The 20620-nt window shown below is 46.1% G+C and overlaps 1 protein-coding gene across 1 annotated transcript in view; it reads left to right on the forward strand.

The window, feature by feature from the left end:
* The window catches only part of CPXM2 (carboxypeptidase X, M14 family member 2), a 73054-nt gene that overhangs the window by 36056 nt on the left and 16378 nt on the right, over positions 1-20620 (forward strand). Inside the window, exons 4-6 of the mRNA XM_054382227.1 lie at positions 9766-9850; positions 10344-10494; positions 17554-17642. Coding sequence (XP_054238202.1) covers positions 9766-9850; positions 10344-10494; positions 17554-17642 — 325 coding nt within the window. The remainder of the gene's footprint in view (positions 1-9765; positions 9851-10343; positions 10495-17553; positions 17643-20620) is intronic.

Genomic DNA, 20620 nt, shown 5'->3' on the forward strand with positions numbered 1-20620 from the left:
TCCCTTGATACAGCCTTGGCTGTGGGACTGGCTTCCCTGGAGACCACCTCCTCCTCCCTCTCCTCATCCAACTGAGCAGATAAAATCAGTGTAGCTGATGTTTGTGTGCTCTGTTTCTGCATGTGGAAATCCTTAGATTTCAAAAACTACGTGATACCCTCTGAGGTCCCAAGGGAGATGTTTGTGCTGATGCATGCAGCCCTCATCCGGGCCAGGAGTGGTGTCCTGGGGTTTCCAGGGTCTTGGCACCAGGGAACATCACACTCAGGAAGATGGCAGATGCTGCTTTCTGAATTACTCCTCTTGATACATCTGAAAGATGATCTCTGTAAGACTTCCTACCCCAATTCCTCCAGCGGTCAGGAAAGTGAGGAGAAAATGAAAACAAAATCCTGGTGTGACAGGAGCTGTGCGAAGGGAAAGCCAATCCAGACAACAGCAGAGGCCTTGAGCTTGGAGTAGAAGCTGCCTTAGGGTGGGTTTCACAGGCACCTGTGGAAGCTTTGGTACTTGTGGCAAACTCAGGAGACGGTGACCTCACTGCAGTCACAGGGGTTGTGTGCCATGAAGTGCCTGCTGTAAGCCAGCCCAGGAGAAACAGGCTGTGAGGCTTTTGCTGGTGTGGGCAGGCTCCTTTGGGACTGGTTTGCTCTCCTGGCCACTGGAAGGGAAGGAGGTTGATTAGTTTCCTTCTCATACTTAGTTACTGACTGTGATGGTATCAAAAAGGACTATTTATGATATGAGAGGCTGTGCCAAAACGATGCCATTCTGTTACCTGAGCACCTTCCCAGCTTCCTGAACTCCTGCAACAAGAGATGGAACTTTCACAGCTAACAGGCAGATGTGGGAGAAGGGGCTGATTTCAGGTAGGAGAGAATACAGCCACCCCTCTACACCCCTCTGATCTGTGTTGTATTAGAAGCAAGAGCCTGCCAAGCTTGACAGCCAAGGGGAGATTTTTCTTTAAGCCTTGGAGGCTTTCCCAGCAGTACATGAAAGAAGATCAAGAAAGTAGGATATATGTTAGGTTCACCAGATTATGTGATGGTGACAATCAGAAAAGCAGCCTTTTTAATTTGCCTCTTTGAACTGAACAAGAATCTTTAACAAAGTGGAACTGAAAGTTCTCTCTGAGCTTCTGCCTGGATCAGATTTGTGCCTGGTCCCCCTTAGCTTCCTGCTGCTGCCTTAATGGGGAGGTGTGAATGACAAGGGAGGGCAAGCGAGGACACCCTGGTGAATCCTGCAGCCAGTGGCTTTTCCCTGTGACTGCAGGACTGCAGTGTTTGGGTTGTGAGCAGCCTGGCACTTGGGTGTCTGAGTGGTAGCCAAAGCACGTGGTTTAATGGCCAGCATGGTCCTAGGCTGACAGCTGGACTCCAGGATCTTGGAGGACTGTTCCAATCAAAGCAGTTCTAAGATTCTATACATAAAATGTAACTCTTTCTTTGGCTTTTTTTTTTTATTGTACTTTTTTTGGGGGTTGCTGGGGTTTTGTTTGTTTGGATTTTTTGGGTTTGTTTTGGGGTTTTGCTGTTGTTTTGTTGTTAGTTGTTTTTTGTTTGGTTGGTTTGTTGTTGTCGTTTCCCAAAAAGTTTCAAAGTTTAGGACCTGAACATTCTGCCCAATTACTTCATCCATGGTTTTTCTTATTGCTGCCATTTTACTGTTTCATGGGGTGCAAAGAGAGTGCACAACACTCAAATACTTTAAGAAATGCATTCTTACAAACACTCCTGACTTGCTGAAACCTTGTATCCTCTTCTGAAAACCAAAGCATCCTCTGGCTGGAGCAGCCCGAGGTTTTCCATTAGCCAGCACACCTTCTGCAGACACATGGGCTTGATACAAAAGGTGGTGCTGAATTATCAAACAACAGTCTGGGGTGTGGGAAACATCTTTCCTCTGGCTTCTAGATTCTTGCCAAACTGCTAGAAGTGATGTGTATTTTTTTCCCTCTGTCAAGAGGTTGCATATTTCACCCCATCACATCACTGCTGAAAATGGCAGAGTTCCACAGTGAAGCTTCCCCAGCCCACTCCACAGCCTTCTGAGCTGCTCTTTAAAGATGCCTTGTAGGACTGAAAGAGATCTTTTATACATAGTGATTGCACTCAGTGCTCTGCAAGGGCTTTTCTAGCAAAACAATTCTGTGATGTATTGGCAGCAGCATAAAGAATTCCACACTCTATTTCTCTTCCAAACATTCAGCCATAAACCCTGTGTAGCCCAGTTATGGCACAATCCACCTCTCAGGGAAGGCTGCCCCAGGCTTCTCTAACAGGGCACACCACTCTCACTTTCTGTGGCCTAAGAAGGCAAACCAAAGAGCTCTGCAGAGAGATGTCACTGATGCCTGTCTATGGACTGTTGGGTATTCATAGTGAGAGTCTGCTAAATGCCTGGACACCTTGATCTCCACATGTTCCACTCATACACAGGAGCATCTGCCCACTCTCTGTTAGAGCTTTTATTCACATCAGCCAACCTTGGGCACTTCTGAATTCTGGGTATCTTCACTGTAAAAAAAAACAAAAGATGTCCTGGTTAAAAGTCATAGAATCAGTCAGGGTTGGAAGGGACCACAAGGATCACCCAGTTCCAACCCCCCTGACACAGGCAGGGACACCGCACACTACAGCAGGCTTGCCAGAGCCTCATCCAGCCTGGTTGCAAACACCTCCCAGGATGGGGCCTCAACCTCCTCCCTGGACACCCCATTCCAGGCTCTCACCACTCTCATGGGGAAGAACTTCTTCCTCATGTCTAGTCTGAATCTCCCCACTTCCAGCTTTATTCCATTCCCCCCAGTCCTGTCACTACCTGATAGCCTAAAAAGTCCCTCCCCAGCTTTCTTGTAGCCCCCTTCAGATACTGGAAGGCCACAAGAAGGTAACCTTGGAGCCTTCTCTTCTCCAGACTGGACCGCCCCAACTCTTTCAGTCTGTCCTCATAGGAGAGGTGCTCCAGCCCTCTGACAGGACAAGAGGAGGCAGCCTCAAGGTGCACCAGGGAAGGCTTATATTGGACATTGAGAACAATTTATTTCCTGAAAGGGTTGTCAAGCCTTAGAACAGGCTGCCCAGGGAAGTGGAGGAGTCACCATCCCTGGAGGGATTTGAATGATGCATGGTTGTGGTGCTGAGGGGCATGGTTTAGTGGTGGACTTGGCAGTGCTGGGCTGGACTAATGGTTGGACTCAAGCCTTCTGCAAGCAGAAAGATGCTGTGTTTCTCAGGGTTAAAATACACCACCAGTACAATGCTGCTTTTGAAAGCATGGTAGAACAGACTCTACATCCTGTCCAGATCACAGGACAGTTTGTTTAACTTCCATCCCTGTGCCATGTGAATTTTCCACCTCAGTTCTTGTATCCTACACAGGGTTTTGGTGACTCACCATCCAGTCCTGGTGCTGGGGAGCTGTCTGTGTGGCCAGCTCAGCTGATCCTGTGGAGGGGGAGTTCTGACAGCACTCCCCCAAACGTGTTTATGCTTTCACAAGGTAGTTTGACAAAGATGTCAGAGCTGATGATGCTCTCTTGTGGGTGTGATTTGTCATGGTGCTCTTGCTCCAGCTGTGACTCTTTTGCCAAGGGCTTGGTGACTCACCACATAGCAATGGGAGGGAGCAGGTCTCTGCCATCCCACGAGGGCTTTTGCATGGTAGAAATCATGGAATGGTTCATAGAATGGTTTGGGTTGGAAAGGACCCATCTAGTCCAACCCCCCTGCAGTGAGCAGGGACAGCTTCAACCAGAGCAAGCTGCTCAAAGCCTCATCCAACCTGAACTGGAGTGTTCCCAGCAATGGGACCTCTCCCAGCCCTCTGGGCAACCTGAGCTTAACCACCACTTTGGACAGCAGCAGGGTGGTGTCATGTGGAGAGAGCCTGCTTTGCACATTGAGGCTCAGCAGGAATGCTCAGAAATCTTTTTAACTGCCTTGGAATGGCCTGCAGTGGGCAGGTGTAAAACAGCTGAGCTGAAGCCTCTAGGAAAAGGATCCATCACATGGATGCTGCAGCTGCTGCCACAAGTTAATCACATTAACCACAGCCTTCATCTCTGTTAGTGGTGTGTGTGTGCACTGTGACTTGTTGCAATGAGAATGATTGAGAAGGAGGACATGAGTACCTAGGGGACATAATTTCCTCTCCACCCATGCCCTGTGCATCCTTCCTGAGTCAACATCCCTGCTCTATTCACCATGATGGCCACACCTTTGTGTGCACTTGGTAGTTGTGAGCCCCTTCAGCATTACTGCAAATGGTCTCACAGCTGAGCACACAAGGGACAGCATTTGCTGGTTGCTGTCATAGCATCATAGAATGACAGGGGTTGTAAGGGAGCTCTGCAGAGCTAGACCCCAACCTCCTGATAAAGCAGGGTGACCCACAGCAGGCTGCCCAGGAACACAACAGCCAGGTGGCTCTCCAAAGAAGGAGATTCCACAACCTCTCTGGGCAGCCTGCTCCAGGCCTCCAGCACCCTCACAGCAAACAGATTTCATGTCAAACCTCCTGTGTTCTAGTTCTCACCTGATGGGCCTGGTCCTGTCCCTGTCAGAGCTTTTGATTTTCCATTGCTTCAATATCCATGGGAAGGAGATCAGAAGAAATAGTGAGGCAGCACCTGTGTAGTCTGCATCTTTCTCCTCCAGTGTGAGACTGCTGTGCAGGGGAGTGATCAGCACACACAATAATGGGAAACTTCAAAGGTCACAAAGGGAGGTTTAGAGTCACAGTTTGGTTCTTTAGCAGATAGAGGAGGTGTGAAGGGGGAAAGTCTGGTGTATGAAGAATTTCAAATAGCATCAAATTTTTGGGACCCCTTCAGGGGTTAATGTCTGAACAGCAGAGGGAAATGCCCACATCTGGCACCAGATTCTCTGGAAAGGTCAGAAAGAGATTGAAGTCTTGTCCACACCTGGCTGCAAGTGGCAGACATTGGGTGGGAAATGCATCTACAGCCTCAGCCTCTTCTCTCTGAAATGAGAGCTTTGAAGCATTTGGGCTCCCTTCGTTTGAACAAGTGAAATTCTGGCCCTGAGGTCTCCTTTATAGCTATGGCCTCCAGAGAGGCAGATTTCACAGCAGTGAATTAATTTAAGTCAGTGAGAAGCCATTTTAAAAATTAAACCTTCAAGGATTTCAATTATTAAAGCATTTTAAAAATGCCCTTGCTGGCTAGTCAAGCTCCAACCTTGAGAGCAGATTGAGTTTAATTAATTTGTAGAGCTTGCTGAGCTAGCTGTGGTGAGCCTGAGCCTGCTTTGCCTTGGCTTGTTTTGGGAGCTGTTAAGCAGAGGGTATTTTAAAATTTTATCAACATAAATATTATTATAGAATATTAATTCTAATGGCTTTGTGCTTAATTGTATGAGATGACAAATTGCATCTCCAAGTAGCAGGCTGTGTAATTGCCAGCATGCTGATTCTGTTGCATGAGTACAGTTTAATCCAAGGGTTCCCTGGCATTTTCCTGGTACAGCAATTCTATTGCAAATCTTTTGGCTTGTCAGTTTCTGCATTATTGGAGGATATGCAGCTGGCTGCCTGGCTCCTTCTATTTTCCATTCATTTTAGGGGTTTGTAATGCATCTAAATCAGATTACAATGACAGCAGAAGGATAATAATACAGTCAGCTGGAGCTAGGGCCATTGGTAGAATTCCCATTAGCATCATCTGCAATATTTGCTAATCTTATCCACTGTGGACTTGAGCTTCTGCTGACTGGCCCTGCCAACCTTCCTGCTTTCTCTCAAATCATGTGGAGTTGAGTAGTGTGGAAAATCATCCTTGGAGACTAGGATAGGATTATCAGATTGATTTCACTTCTGCTTATTCAGCTTTCCATAACTGAGAAGCTTGGCTTTAAAGTATTAGATGCAGCAGATGCTGTGCAAACCAAATCAAACCCTACCCAAATAGTCAGAAGTCCCAGCTGAGGCTGGGCAGCCAAAAGCCTGGCATTCATCCACATCTTCTGCTTGAGCACTTGCTGTGTGTTGTGCTGAGCTGGGACTCATCTTTGTGTTTAATGCACGGAAAGAAAACCAAGCAAATTATCTTGGGGAAGGCAAGGCAGAAGGATTTCATTGTTCTGGATATCTTTGCCTATGCTCAGTAGCCTGATGGTGTGGTCAGATAAGCAAAAGCTGATTCTCTGGGCAGGTACCTAGGGCTACAGGAAATCTGTTATGAATCCTCTGTTTTGGTTCAGATTTCCCCTCTCTCCCTGGGGAAATCACTGAATTCTTGTTTTTCAGATGGAAATGGACAAACTGCACTGTGTATGCACCATGTGAAACTACAACTGAGGATGTTCAAATAAGCCTGATCTAAAGCTAATGCCTGAGAGAGAAACCCTAACTAATTAGTAAGAGTAATAATTTAAACATCCACCACATGAAGTGACTTTGAATGGTATTTTGAGTTTTGCATTGATTTTCTGTGCATGGAATTGATGTTAGCAATAGCTGCTGAGATTCCTCAGGTTCTTCCTGAAGAGTTCAGACTGGCATGAGGTTTAGAGGAAGGTTAGTGGGAAGGACCTGGGTGCATATGGTTCCTGTCCCCTCTGCAGCTCGTGATCCCTTTCTGGCCTTTCCCTGATGGAACTCCTGAAGCAGTCATGTGAGCAGCACTTTGTGCTGGAGCATGATGAACCAGAGGTAACCTCGAGTGCTTTTGAAGGTACTGTCATGCGGTAACTCCTAGACTGCCAAGCTTCCTGCCAAGCAAGAGCTCAGTAATTAACACATTCTCTCTTCCACATGCTGGCATACAACTTCCCCTGAATTATGGCTCCTTGCCTCTAAATCAAACAAATAGCTGAGAAATATAATGGTAGGGCCAGGGAGATTTTGCAGAATGAAGTCAGAAGAGCTTCTACTAAAAAAACCCAAACAAATGGTTGGGACCCCTAACTGCTGGAAAGCTTAATACCTTTTTGTCAGCTTTCCTTGGATAGCTTCACCATTCAGTGCTGACAGCCCCAAAGAGGCTGGATGTGCCATGCTGCAGAAATGAGTGTCTGCAAATCCCAAAGCCAGGGAGATGGATCTCCTTGTCAGCAGGTAACAATGTGGGTGATGGTCCCCAATATTTCTTCTAGCTGAGGCTTTGCTGTAGCTGCCGTGGTTGTGTGATGGATTTCCCCAAGAGCTCGAGGTTTCTGCCCCACGTGGGTACCAAGCCCTGCAGCTCCAGGAAGCATTGTGCTCGTGCAAGCAGCCTGCCTGTTAATTCCAAGGTGTGCAGCACTTCCTTCTGCTCTCTGGAAGCATCAGATCTCCTGTGCTGCGCATGTGTAGACATTCTCTAGCTTTCAAGGAGATTTATTATGTGACTGCTCCTCTGCTGGTCTGTATCTGTGGAAATAGCTGGGACTTGAAGATCCTCCCTGTCTGGTCAGAACCTCTGTGTTAGGTTCTGCAAGTTTTCCAGCCACTGACTGCATGGATACATGCAGAGCTCCCTTCCCTCTCCCTGGGGAGTTCAAGGCAGAAGATTCCACTTCTGAAGGGAATGTGAACTTCCAGCAACCTTCATAAGATTGGCAGAAGCTGTTTTTCTTATGACATAGGAAATAAGGAGGAAGAATGTAAGCTCCTAGGGGGTTGTGTTTAGGGCCAGAGGGAGAAGCATCTGGTCAGCCTGTGAGGGTTTTAGTCTGCACCTCACCAAATGCAAAGTCACTGTTTTCCCTTACAGGCAAGAAGAGTCAGTGGGATGTGGTGTGTCACCTACTATGTTATGATGGTTTGTTTCATCCACTGCCCCTCTGTACTCCTTCTGTGTTGCAGCTGTAGAAGGCTGGCTGTGGTCCCAGCTGTGGTTCACCTGGCAGGCTGCCTTTGGGAAGCATGGCACTTGTGGCCGCTGTGGGTGGCGAATGCCTGCTGTTGGTGAATATGCATCTTCGGGGGGAAGCTGGAGCCTGGGGAGTGAGGAGAGTAAAACATGGGAAAGAGAAGTCCTAGCTTGGAAATGTGAGTGTAATAGGAACATAATAAGCTGGTTCTTCTAAAAGCTTTCTACATGTGCCATGAGTTTCTTACAAAATTCTCAGGTATGAAGAATGCCCAGAAGTGTCCTGGCTTTCTGCAGCTGTGATGTTCTCTTTGAAGAGGAGGAGGGGCTTTTAAACACTTAAAGGGATGGGGATTCAACCACCTCCCCGGGCAGACTGTGGCACTGTTTGAGAACTGTTTTAGTGAAAGAGTTTCTTCTCATATCCAATCTAAATCTTGGTGCAGCTTGATACTAGGGAGGAGATGGGCATCCACCTTCCTACAGCCTCCTTTCAGGTAGTTGTGGAAGGGAGATCTCCATTTGTACAAGACAAAGCTACTGATCTTGTGGGTGATGAACTTGCTCTTATTCTGCCCTTGTCCAGCCCTTGGTCTTCACTGGAAGGGAACAGGTAGAACCTAGTTTGTCCCTTTAAACACAAGCCCAGTTGGGTAAATGTGTGTGTCCATAGGTAGTTTGTTAAGATTGTTGATTTTGGAAGAAAGAAAAGCAAACTAATTGTGTTTGTGTGGATGCAGGACAAGGGGAAGTTCTTCCTAGGAGTGTCTCTCTTCCCAGATACTTTTCTCTCATCCATGTGCTCCTGCTGCTTCTCCCATAACTGCTCAAATTGCCCCTGTACTTCTTTCTAGTCCCAAGAGCTTTGCTTACCCTGATTTCACTGCCAGCAATCCAGCCATGGAGCTAAGAACCTGTGCTCAAGAATGACTGCTCTGAAGGACTGCTGGTTATGTGTGATCAGTTTATATCCATGAGAACAGAATGTCATCATCCTGGGCTGAGCTTACAGTGCAAAGAAACCTCCAAGCCACAACTCTCCTGCCAGCCACTGAATGTGTTAGGGGGAAAAATAAATTACTGCTGCCCTTCCAGACCACAAATCTGAGAGGAGAGTCAGGGCATCACCTTCTCCAGAGCTGTCTAACCATTACCATGGGCAATCCCCAGGCAGTGTAAAGGCTGCATAGCTTTACCTCCACTCAGAACATGGGAAGCAGCATTTGATTTCTTCTCACACTTTTCTCTAAGTGAATACAGGCAAAGCACAATTCAAGTATGAATGCAGATTTTGCTTGCAAGATTAAAGGTGGGGATTTTTTCTGCAAATGTGTTTTTTATCAGGTCATCAGAAAGATGAAGATGGAGCTGGGTATTGGAGCAGTGCAGAAGTACTGTGATCAGTTGGGCTTTGCTGTGCAGAGACAGAATTGTCTCTCTTTCCCTACCTCCTGCTAATAAATACAAGCAGGACTGCAGCCTCCTGTCATTCTTGTGTTGGAAGAAATGGAAATTTTGCTGGTTGAAAGTCACGGGGTTTTCCTTCTGGAGGATTTACTACTTTTCCCTCCATCCCTTCTGATAACAACAGCAGAAACAATTTAAGTTCTGTAGCTGCAAAGATAAGGTTTTTTGAAGACTAGATACATCTGCTCTGGGTAAGCCATTTATCCCCAGGTCTGCATATAAAAGGAAAGGAGAGCAGGAACCACTAACTGCTGCAATCCCAGAATATTCTGGTTTCTTTTGCTTCTGTGTGCTGGGCTGTGTTAATTATCTGTTGAATCTTGACTTGCACATCACTTTTTCAGCCAAGTGCTGACATGACTTTGCCAGCTGGGGTTCCCACTCCTAGCAGTCTTACAACATCTATTACACTAAACACAATTTGCAGCTATCCTAAAGCCATGAAAAATATAACTTAGAAACTCTTTGTCCTTTTCAAGGAGTGACTGGGTAACCTCTTACAGAGTGCTGGTGAGCAATGACAGTCATGCATGGACTGCTGTCAGGAATGAATCTGGAGACGTGGTGAGTAGCATGGAACAGAGCTTTTTATGAAGAGCAGAAGGGGGGCTGTCTGCATGGTGCTTTCATTTGCCAGGTTGGTGAGTGTAGGACTACAAGGCAAAGTCTCTCAGCAGTCCCACGAATTGTAAGAGCAAATCAACTAACATAGAGAAGGATGCAGAATATCCTATGTGACAACTGCATGTGTCTGCCTGTGGGTGCAAATGCCACACTGGCCTGGCCTGTTTCTTGCTGTATGGCCCCTGCAAGGGTTAGTGTCAGTCTGCTGGCCCATGGGGACTCCAGGAAGTGCCTTTTGTTGGAGAGGGGGTGTGGAGCTCAGGCTCCTTTGTTCCTCTCCAGGGGGCATGGCAGAGTGGTACTCTTGAAGAGCAGTTCTGGCCTGAGCCACCATCAGGCTGGCCCTGTCCTAGGTGACTTTATTTACCAAAATGCTAACAGATTTTGTTGAAGAACTGCTTTTTTCCCATTTCCCTGTGTTTGGCCTCTGCAGATTTTTGAAGGAAACAGCGAGAAGGAGATCCCAGTGCTGAACACGCTGCCAGTGCCGTTGGTTGCGCGCTACATCCGCATCAACCCTCGCTCCTGGTTCGGGGAGGGCAGCATCTGCATGAGGCTGGAAGTCTTAGGCTGTCCTTTGCCAGGTGAGACTTGCTCAGCTGATGCTGACGTGGCTGCTTGTGCCAAGACTGAGAAATTTCACTTCCTTTGAGCTTCTTTGCTTTTGATAAAACACCTGTCTGTAGGCAGCATGCCCAAAGTCTCAGTGAGCTGCACCAGCGGCTCCTCAGGTGGTAGCAGCTGATAGGGAGACACCAGGGAAACTCCTTAAGGGAGGTGAGGGCCTCTCTCTTGAAAGGGAACACAGCCAACAGCCCAGCTGAAGACTCTACACTAACACAGGAGTTGTTGGAAGCTACCTTGCTGATGGAAGGCTATGACATAGTGGCCATTTCTTAAGTAATGGATTGACTGTGAAGAGATGTCCCTGAAGAAGAGCCACGAGCAAGTTGAGAGCTTGTGGGTAGGAGTTAGAGATCAAGACAACAAGGGGAAAAGGCAGCATGGCCAGCATATGGAGAGAGGGGATTCTGCCAGTTTGCTCTGGTGAAACCTCACCTGCAGTGCTGGGTCCAGTTCTGGAGCCCTCAACATGAGAAGGATATGGACCTAATGGAGCAGGTCCAGAGGAGGCCACAAAGATGATTGCAAGGGTGGAACAGCTCTGCTATAAGGACAGGCTGAGGGAGCTGGGGTTATTCAGCCTGCAGAAGGCTCTGGGGAGACCTGATAGCAGCCTTCCAGTACCTGAAGGGGGCTACAAGAAGGCTACAGAAGGGCTGTTCCCAAAGACCCACAGGGATAGGATGAGAGGCAATGGTTTGAAACGAGAAGAGAGCAGATTGAGATTGGATGTGAGGAACAAGTTCTGCACCATGAGGCTGCTGGAACACTACAACAGGTTGCCCAGGGAGGTGGTTGGGACAGGTGCTGGACAGGGCTCTGGGCAGCGTTATCTAGTGGAGGATGTCCCTGCTGACTGCAGAGGGGATGGGCTGGATGAGCTTTGGAGGTATCTTCCAACCCAAACAATTCTGTGATTCTGAGTTGTGCAAAAAGGAACCAGTAACTGCCTGGGTGCATGGGCAGTATCAGGGTAACTGTCCAAACACAACCACATGGTATCTACAAGCAGCCTTATGTATGAAATAAGGTGGCATGGATGGATGTAGCAAGATCTCTCTGGGCTAAAATGCAGGGCAATTAATCTTACTGAGTGCACTGGTGCTAAGGAAGCCGTAGAGTTACATATGGGAACAGGCACTGGCAGAAGTCTTAAGCTTCTAAAGCAGGATAGAACCATTATAATTATGTTGTCTGCAGCTTATTTCCTTTTAATTCATTGTATAGGAACAGGACTTCCCTGAATTAATTTGAAGGCAAATACTATGGCTGAACTAGCAGTTATCTGCTAGTTATCTGGGAGGGAGGGGAATTTGGCATGTAAAGAACTTGTAGCACTTTTCAAGTGCTACTGAACCCAATAAGATCCTTGGTAAGCCTCAGGTGCAAGTTTGTGCACCTTCATCCAAACCCAAGGCCAAAGATCCATGAAAGAAGTTGTGCAACGCTGGATTTCCCTCAACACCTGCTGGGACTTGGGTTATGCTTGCAGTCTCAGCAGGAATGAACAAGGAATCGAGTTGTCAGGAGGAGCAGTTGGGCTGTGTGTTAGAGCTCCCACATGCTGTGCTCTCCTGAGGCAGTGCCAATTCATGGGCAGGTAGGGTGTAGGAAAACACCTCAAGAGGAAAAGGGTAGGGTTGCAGGAGAGCAGGTCACTCCTCATCGCTGTGGATTCCCTTTCGTGTCTTTTAAGCCTGCACCTCAGGTGTGCTTCTGAGAGGGTTTTTAGGAGTGCCAGGTAAAGAAGAAATCTTAATAAGGGATTGGTGTTCCGAGCAAGCTCCTCAGAACCAGCAGAGTGGGATGGAAATAGGAACTGACAGCCAGGCCTCACTGCTGAGGGTGGGACTGGGCAGTAGCATGCTGCCCAGTAGCTGCGTGTGCTGGGTGCATGGCAAGTTGGACAAAGCAGGAGGAAACGCTGGCAGATAACTGGGACAGGGCATTACGTAAGCTGATTGTGATTTTTATCAGTGGAACGCTCACACAGCCTTCATAAAGTACACTTTGGATGTGTTGTGGGCTAGTTTTGGCAAACAGCTGTTTCTAGACTGTGACAGTAGCTCTGCAAAGGGAGCTGTGTTATCCAGCTGCATCAGTGCCACACAAGTGATTTGCTGCTTCACCAAGGGAAAAACTTCTAGCTGTGCAGGAAGGATGCCAGGAAGTCCTGCCCATGGCACAGCATCCTTGCTGCTGCTTCTCACTGGGGAAAAAGAAAAAAAAGAAAGACAGACAGAAGCCCCAGCATTCAATTCTCTCTCCAGTTTTCAAAACTGTAGTGTTTGTGTGGATGCAGATGGACACACAGAGCCTTTTGTAACTGCCTGAGAGGGATGGATGTGCACTCCTTGCCTTCTCTTTCTCAGACCTAAGGAAAATCAAAAAGAAGCTGCATATGATCAAAAGCACCTAGAGATAGGAGAGAGAAAATTAGCTGAGCTCCTCATGCATTTATTTATACTGTAGAGTATTGAAGACAATTATTTTAATGGATTAAATTTGTGATGGAATTTAATTTGTAATGGTTCTTCTGTAGAAAATCACGGGTGTCATGATTATGCCATCACTTCCACCCCAAGATAAACGGTGATCTTCACTGCTTTGTAAGGGAGTGTTTGTAAGGGTGTTTTGTAGCAGATGCAGCATTCAGTCCTGTTCTCATTCCTTCTTGCTTTCTGCCAGGCTGCCTGCTCCACATGCAGTGTCTCATTGTGTATCAAACTGTGACTTCCTACAAGTGGCTTTCATGACAGGTGATGGTGCTTGCAGCAGTGCTCAATTCACTCAGCTAATCAGGAGAGAGCATCCTGGCTTGGAGCGACAGCCTGTTCCTGGGCTCTGCTTTTAGCATTGCAAAGCTAAAACCTAATCTTCATTTAAATCTTTGATTGAAGGCTGCCTGAGCCAAGGCAGACTAAAAATGGCACCAAATAGCTAAGTCCCTGGGGAAAGGCCTCTGGATTGCTCTTTCTCACTCTTATCAACGTGAGGTGTGTAACATGCCCCAGCCACACAGTGTCTTGAAAAGTTTTGCTTTCATATTTCCTTTTTATAATGAAGTGAGCCATATTGCCTGTGTTCTTGTAGTCAAGAAGGCCAGTGGTGTCCAGGGGTGCATTGAGAAAAGTGTGACCACCAGCTCAAGGGAGGTTCTCCTCTCCCTCAGCCCTAGTGAGGCTACATCTGGAATACTGTGTCTGGTTTTGGGCTTCTCAGTTCAAGAGAGATAGGGAACTCCTGGAGAAAGTCCAACAGAGGCTGTGCAGATGCTGAGGGAACTGGAGCTCCTCTGTGATGAGGAAAGGCTGAGAGCCCTGGGGCTGTTGAGCCTGGAGAAGAGAGCAGCCTGAGGGGATCTCACCAACATCTAAAGGGTGAGTCTCAAGTGAGTGGGGCCAGAACCTTTTCAGTGATGCCCCATGACAGGACAAGGGGCAACAGCACAAACTGGAACACAGAAAGTTCCATCTTAACATAAGGAAAAACTTCTTTCCTGTGAGGGTGTCAGAAGACTGAAACAGGTTTCAGAGATTCCAACCCCACCTGGACATCATGATCCTGTGCAACCTGCTGCAGGTGACCCTGCTTTAGCAGGGGCGTTGGACTGGATGATCTTCAGAGGTCCCTTCCAATCCCGTTCTGTGATCCTGGAGGAGTATTAGCAATCCTCAGAATTACCAGAGCTGTACACAATGATTAGAAACAGCAATTTTTGGTAGTAAACCTTTTAAGAAGTAACTACTGCAGGTTAAGAGTTTGGTGGTTTTTTCTCCTCAGCATTATAATGACTGGAATTTGTGGTGTGGTGTTTGGAGTGTACATCGACATCCCGAGAAAAGAATCTGTCTGTAGTTGCAGCAGGTTATTTCACTGCTGGTTTGGGGGGTGGTGAGGATATTCATGGCTGTCATGAGACAGATCATGTGGAACAATGTTTGCAGTCTTCTGAGGTGTGCCAGTGGAGTGTGGCAGAGGTACAGGTGTGCTGCCTGTGCCACGTTCGGTTCTGTGGGGACAAGTCAGATTGAAACAGAAGGGGAAACTCAGTCATTGGCAAAAGGTCGCAGGGAGGGTTTTAAGACAGTCTAAAGCATTTAGTACAGACTGTTCTTTTCTTGTTAAAAACTTCTCTAAGTCGCTTAGGATCACTTCATTATCTTGTCCATTTGGAGTCCTGCATGAGCACAGCACACCTGAGCTTGCAAGCAGAATGGTACCTCTGTGAGAATGAACCATGAAGAAGCCATGTTGGGAATAGAGTTTTGTTTGCTAAATGAGAATATTTTGATTTAAAGTTGTTTCAAAGCTCTCTTCATACCTTCCCAGTGCCAGTGAAAAGAGCACTGCAAACTAAAGCAGTTAGAAAGAACCAGCACAAGTTTTAGCATCATAATTGGGAAGCATCAGGACTCTGAGGCTTAGGGTGCTGCATAGAGCTGTAAAGGAAGAGAACATCCCTCTGTGTGTCAAGCTGCAGAGCCATTGGGTCTCACTGGTCTCTCTATGGGCATCCCCAGAGTTCTCATGCTGGAGAGTAGCTGGGCATTTCACAGCTGCCTTCTCACCTGTCCCTCTTTACAAAGAAGTATGATGGCCGCAAGCTACCTTTCTGTGCAGCTTCATGACCTCTGTTGGCATTGTAAAGGCAGAATAGCAGTAGAAAACGTGAACATTTCTCCTTGGAAGAAAGGGAGAGTGTCTGAAGCAGTGCCATGAATAAATGAGTGGATTTCAATTCTAATTCTTTTCCAGTTGGAGTTTCTTCATCTCTTATTCTCTGTTTTATTAAAGAAAATGTTGCCACAGCAGTCCCAACCAGCTGTGCACAAGGCTTGCTCGCCTTGCAGCATTTTAACTTCTCATTTTCTGCTCTGTGTTCCTGCTGCAGCAGAATTCCTGCCAGGCAGGCAGACTCCCAGCAGAGCCTGGCAAAATCCGAGTGTTGATTCTCCGGGGAGCTGTCAGATTGTGCAGTGTTTTTGAGGGAGGACCAGAGTTACAATCATTCTCACTCTGCAATTCTCTTCAGTTTCCATCAAGTCTACAGCCTTCACAGCCACTCCCAGGAGATTAGTGTTTGATATATGGCAACAGTGGCAGACTATGAAGGGAATGGGATGAAAGGATTAGGGGAAATATCGGTTGCTGTGTATTTTGGCTTGTGGTGATAGAGAAAGCCTTGAGCAGCTTGGCAGTTTGATGATATTTATTTTTATAGCTTTGCCACAGAGGGATCTTTTTACAGGGATGAAGACAGTCTGTGTGGCACTGAACACATTGTCCCTTTCTGGAAGGAGCAGGGTTTTGTCGTGATTTCCATTTCTCAGTCATCAATATATTACTGAATGTTTTTATGAACTAGCATGTGTTGGCCTTTAAAGGTTTGCTATTCCAGAGTCAATTGTGTGGTTAGTGCAGCATTGCTGCTGTCAGTGGACTTGTATCAGTTCAGCTTACAGTTAGGTTGCAAAACAGACCTAAAAATCACAGAATCATAGAGGCTGGAAAGGACCTCTGGAGATCATCAAGTCCAAACCCACCCCCAGCAGAGCGGGTTCACCTGGAGCAGGCTGCACAGGATGGTGTCCAGGCAGGCTTTGAATGACTCTAATGACTCTGGAGATGGAGACTCCACCACCTCTCTGGGCAGCCTGTTCCAGGGCTCCACCACCCCCACTGTAAAGCTCCTCCTTATGTTTAGATGAAACTTCCCATGCTTGAGTTTGTGCCCCTTAACACTTGTCACTGGGCAACACCAAATGAAGCCTGGCCCCATCCTCCTGGCACCCACCTTGCAAGGAGTTACAGGCACTGCTAAGATCTCCCCTCAGCCTTCTCTGCTCCAAGCTGCAAACCTTCAAGCTTGAAGGTGTGCACTGTTGGTGCTAGGAGTTTTTCACAGTTTCCTGATGTGTTTGTTGTCACAGGATGGTATCTGCAGATTCCTCCTACTGGTAATTATTACTTTTCCCTCAAAGATATCACAGCTGATATGTGGTGCTGTTTTAAGAAAATAATTCTTTTTTTTCTCCAGAGAGAGTGTTCTTGGCTGTGTCACAGTCAGACAGGATGACATTTAGGCTTTCATAATTGGCCTTTTTTCCCCCCAATCATTTTAAACCAAATAAAGATGATTGTCTGCAAAGAGAAACAATTTTTCATACCAGCCTGACAGCCACTGGTTTGACAAATGATTATTCAAGATTCCAGACATCCCAGGTATGGCAGATGAAGGAATATGTCCAATGGTTTCCAAATAGACTTGTTTATCTCTAAAAATAAATCATCTTATCTTGGCCAGAAGCACATATATCCAGAAATAAAAAGCTGAGCCCTAACTGTCTTGGCCTGTTTTCTCCCAGGTGAAAGTCAAAGAAACCAAAGGGCTTTGTTCTATCCCTCTATTCTCTTTTGATGCTTCAAAACACACAAACTGTAAGTTACAGCTCTATAGAAATTAATATGTTAATTTTGGAGTAACAAAGGCCTCTGAATTCCACCAAAAGGCAAATAATCAGATCCTTTCTGTATTTTGCAAGCAGTGCCTGGACTGAAAATACTCATCAAGAGAAGTAGAAAAGAATTCCTTGCACTAGTGGACTAATCAAGGAGACATGAAACATTTACTGGGGCTCTTTCCTCTGAAATGGTTTTTTTCACTCTTTTATCTTGCATCTGACTCATTATTTTCCAGTGTCTTTTGCCCTGCTCTGTAGCCTGAGGATGGCCTTCTGCTTTTCTGCTGAAGTTCAGTTGTTCATGCAGAGCAGATGTCTATTAAACTGATCCCTGCTGCCTCCTTGCTGCTTTGAGGATCTGGACAAGCTGATTTGTGCAGCAATTAAAAAGGTTTTGAATTTGTTGTTTCATTGTGTTGTGCTTGTGAAAACTTGATTTCAATACATATAGGACACTGGGATTCAGATTTCCACCCTCCTTGCATGTGTTATGGATAAGCACCTTTGTATTTCAAATCCATGAGCACGTGAAAATTCCTTTCTTTCTTTTTTCAGACCCCAATAATTATTACCACAGAAGGAATGAAATGACAACCACAGATAATCTGGATTTCAAGCATCACAACTACAAGGAAATGAGGCAGGTAGGCAAAGAGGCTGATGTGTGAGCTCCTGGATGCAGGGTGGAAGGGTGCAGTCTTTGGAGCTCTTATGGAACACCTGTTAAAATCAGTATTAAACCATATCTGCAATCTCTTTTAATAATTGTGTTTCTGTTTTAATCTCTTAAAAGCAGTAACCTATTAAAATCCTAAATTCTTAATATATCATCTGACCTGAAGCAGGTGATGCTACCTGGTAGAGGGAGTATTTGCACATCACATCAGTTTTCTTATATGTATATTAGAGGAAGAAATTCTTTAGAGTGAGGGTGGAGAGACACTGGAACAGGTTGTCCAGGGAGCTCATGGATGCCCCCTCCCTGGAGATGTTCAAGGCCAGATTGGTTGTGACCTTGTGCAGCCTGGACTAGTGAGAGGTGTCCCTGCCCATGGCAGGGGGTTGGAGCTGGATCCTTAAGGTCCCCAAACCATTCTGTGATTCTATGAATGTTGTAGTGGTGTCTCCTTTCATATTCTGACTTAGCAATCAGAATTTTCCTAAATTCCAGTCTTTTGGGTAACCACAACAAACTCTGCAGAGTCTGACTCTGTCTTCACTGCTGTGAAAATCAACAAAAACTCACCAAAAAAAAAGGGGAGAGGGAGAGGGAAAAAAATCCTGTTGCTATAATTTTAAGCCTAACAGCCTTGTTAATCTTGTTCCCTTAGCTGCAGAGAATCATAAAACTGTTTTGGTTGGAGAATACCTTTAGGAGCATCAATCCCAAGCATTACCTAATTGCCAAGTCTCAGCTTTGTGGTTGGCTTTGTTGCTGTTTTTCAAGGTGCTGTGTATCAGCACAGAGAAGAGTGTGGGCTGTCCTGGAGGAATGTTTCCACCCCCTTCCTCTTCAGCTCTGGAGATGATATGTTTGGACTTGAACTGTGTGAATCACTTGCTGTGTGCTGAGCTTTCAGTGTATTTATACTACATGATTCACCCCTGGATTTTGTGGAGCGATTGTGTACTGAGTCAGGGCTTTATTTCGGGAGATATCCTGTGGTCTAGATTTCTTAGCACAAGGATTAGACGAGTAGAAACTCAATTGGCATAATTCCTGTCAAGAACAATACAATGAAATGCATTTTAGGCTCTCATTGCAGAAAGACAGGTTGGGCAGGTTAGAAATATTGTGGGGGAGGAACGCCCCTCAGCTTCATGGCAGAATGTCCATTTTCATACAAGGAGGAAACTTGGGACTGGCTGAGAACTGGTCAGCTGTGAACTGCTCTGGGCTGTGTTCTCCCCAGTTCTGTTTCCCCTGTGTTAAATAGTTAATTTGTTTAGCTCATAGAATTAGACTTCTCCTTGTGGTAGGGAGAATGTTGTGGGTTGGACTGAATTGCAATAATTCTTATGTCCTCAAAATCAGCGTTAGAGCTTTGTCATTTCAAAATTTCTGTCCTGACTAAAAAATGGAACAATAACTATGAATTGGTAGAGTTGATTTCAATTAAAAAAACAACCAACAAATCCATGTTATTGTGAGGGCTGGGGACCGGAGCACCTCTTCGGAGAGAGTCGGAAAGGACAGCTTCAACTAGAGCAGGGGGCTCAGAGCCCAACCTGACCTGGAATGGTTCCAGGAACAGGGCATCTAGCACCTCTCTGGGCAGCCCAGATCACATCTTTCTTAGGAAGTAGGAGTGTTCATTTTGAAATCTCTTTGACTGGATGTGACTCAGATCCTTGGACAAGCCAGACTCCAAGCACTCCTGAAGTCTGGTGTTGATTTTTGTGTTTATGGCCATGATTTGATGATCATACAGCAAACTGAAGTGCACTGTCTGTGTTACCAGCTGAGCACCTCTATCTGAGGATGAGACAGCCAAATGTAAAAGGCTAAAGCAACACCCAACAAACGTCCTGGGCTGCATGGAGTGCCAGGTTGAGAGTCTCCAAGATCAAGGAGGAGGCAAACTCTGTTTTGTCTTGCAGCAGAACAAGAAATACAGTGACTTTTCTCAGTGCTGGGTTTACAATTTGACTCAATCTCAAGGGTCTTTTCCAGCCTAAATGATTCTACGATCTCCATAGGAGATAAAGAATAGGTGAATGGCATTAACTGAGAGTGCTTTGACCACCTCTAAGCGTAGATGCCTCTTAGACCTATGTTTACTTCACCTTTTCTGCAAAATGGAGACATTGAACCTTCAGAGACCAGTTTTGAGAGGCTTCTTCAAAGGCTGTATGCAGTCTTTTTCCAGGGCACTAATAGGGTAAATAATTGGTAGTGACAAACAAACAGGGACTGTCAAATAGGACCTGCTAGTGAGCATCGCTGTGGCAGTGTTGTGCAGCCCTGCTGGCTGCTAATAGAGCCCTGCCTGGCTGCTGTCATCAGTTGCCTGTGACAGTTTGCACAAAGCATGACATTTCAGGTGACCTGTGGTGCTGGCTGTAGGAAGTGGGTATGAGAAAAGCAGAGAGGGAGTGTGTTTATTTTCAATGTGTATTTACATGTAAACATTTAACTACATTATTATATCCATACTGTTATCAAAAGAGCCACAGTGGAGGCTACTACAGAGGCCCTAATTCAGGGAAGTTTCTTTGTCTGACTCAGTAATCATGCTTGTAATTAAAGAGGGGATGGGGAGTTAGCTGGAGCAAATACAAATATTTCCACTGATTGTACTGTACTCTGACCTTGGCATTTTTCTCACTAGTAATGAACATTTAACATACTTTTAACTACTTTCCTAAACTGTTGTGTTTGGTATCCTGTGTGGACTGAAGTGCCAGGCACATCTGGAGAGCTGCTGCTCTGCAACTTGGTTTCAGAGGCAGCTCTAAGAGGCGACAGGCTCAGGTTCCCTATTTCACTTCTTGGGGAGCTGCATGGATGCAACGATAGATACATCATCCAGGAGGGAGTCTGCTGCAGTTCAAAGAGGGTGTGAGGAGAGGAATTAGTACACACAGTGCTGAGACAATAACATTATTTATGCATGTTTAC

This window comes from Indicator indicator, chromosome 7, assembly GCF_027791375.1.
Source record: "Indicator indicator isolate 239-I01 chromosome 7, UM_Iind_1.1, whole genome shotgun sequence".
In the NCBI taxonomy this organism is placed as follows: Eukaryota; Metazoa; Chordata; class Aves; order Piciformes; family Indicatoridae; genus Indicator; species Indicator indicator.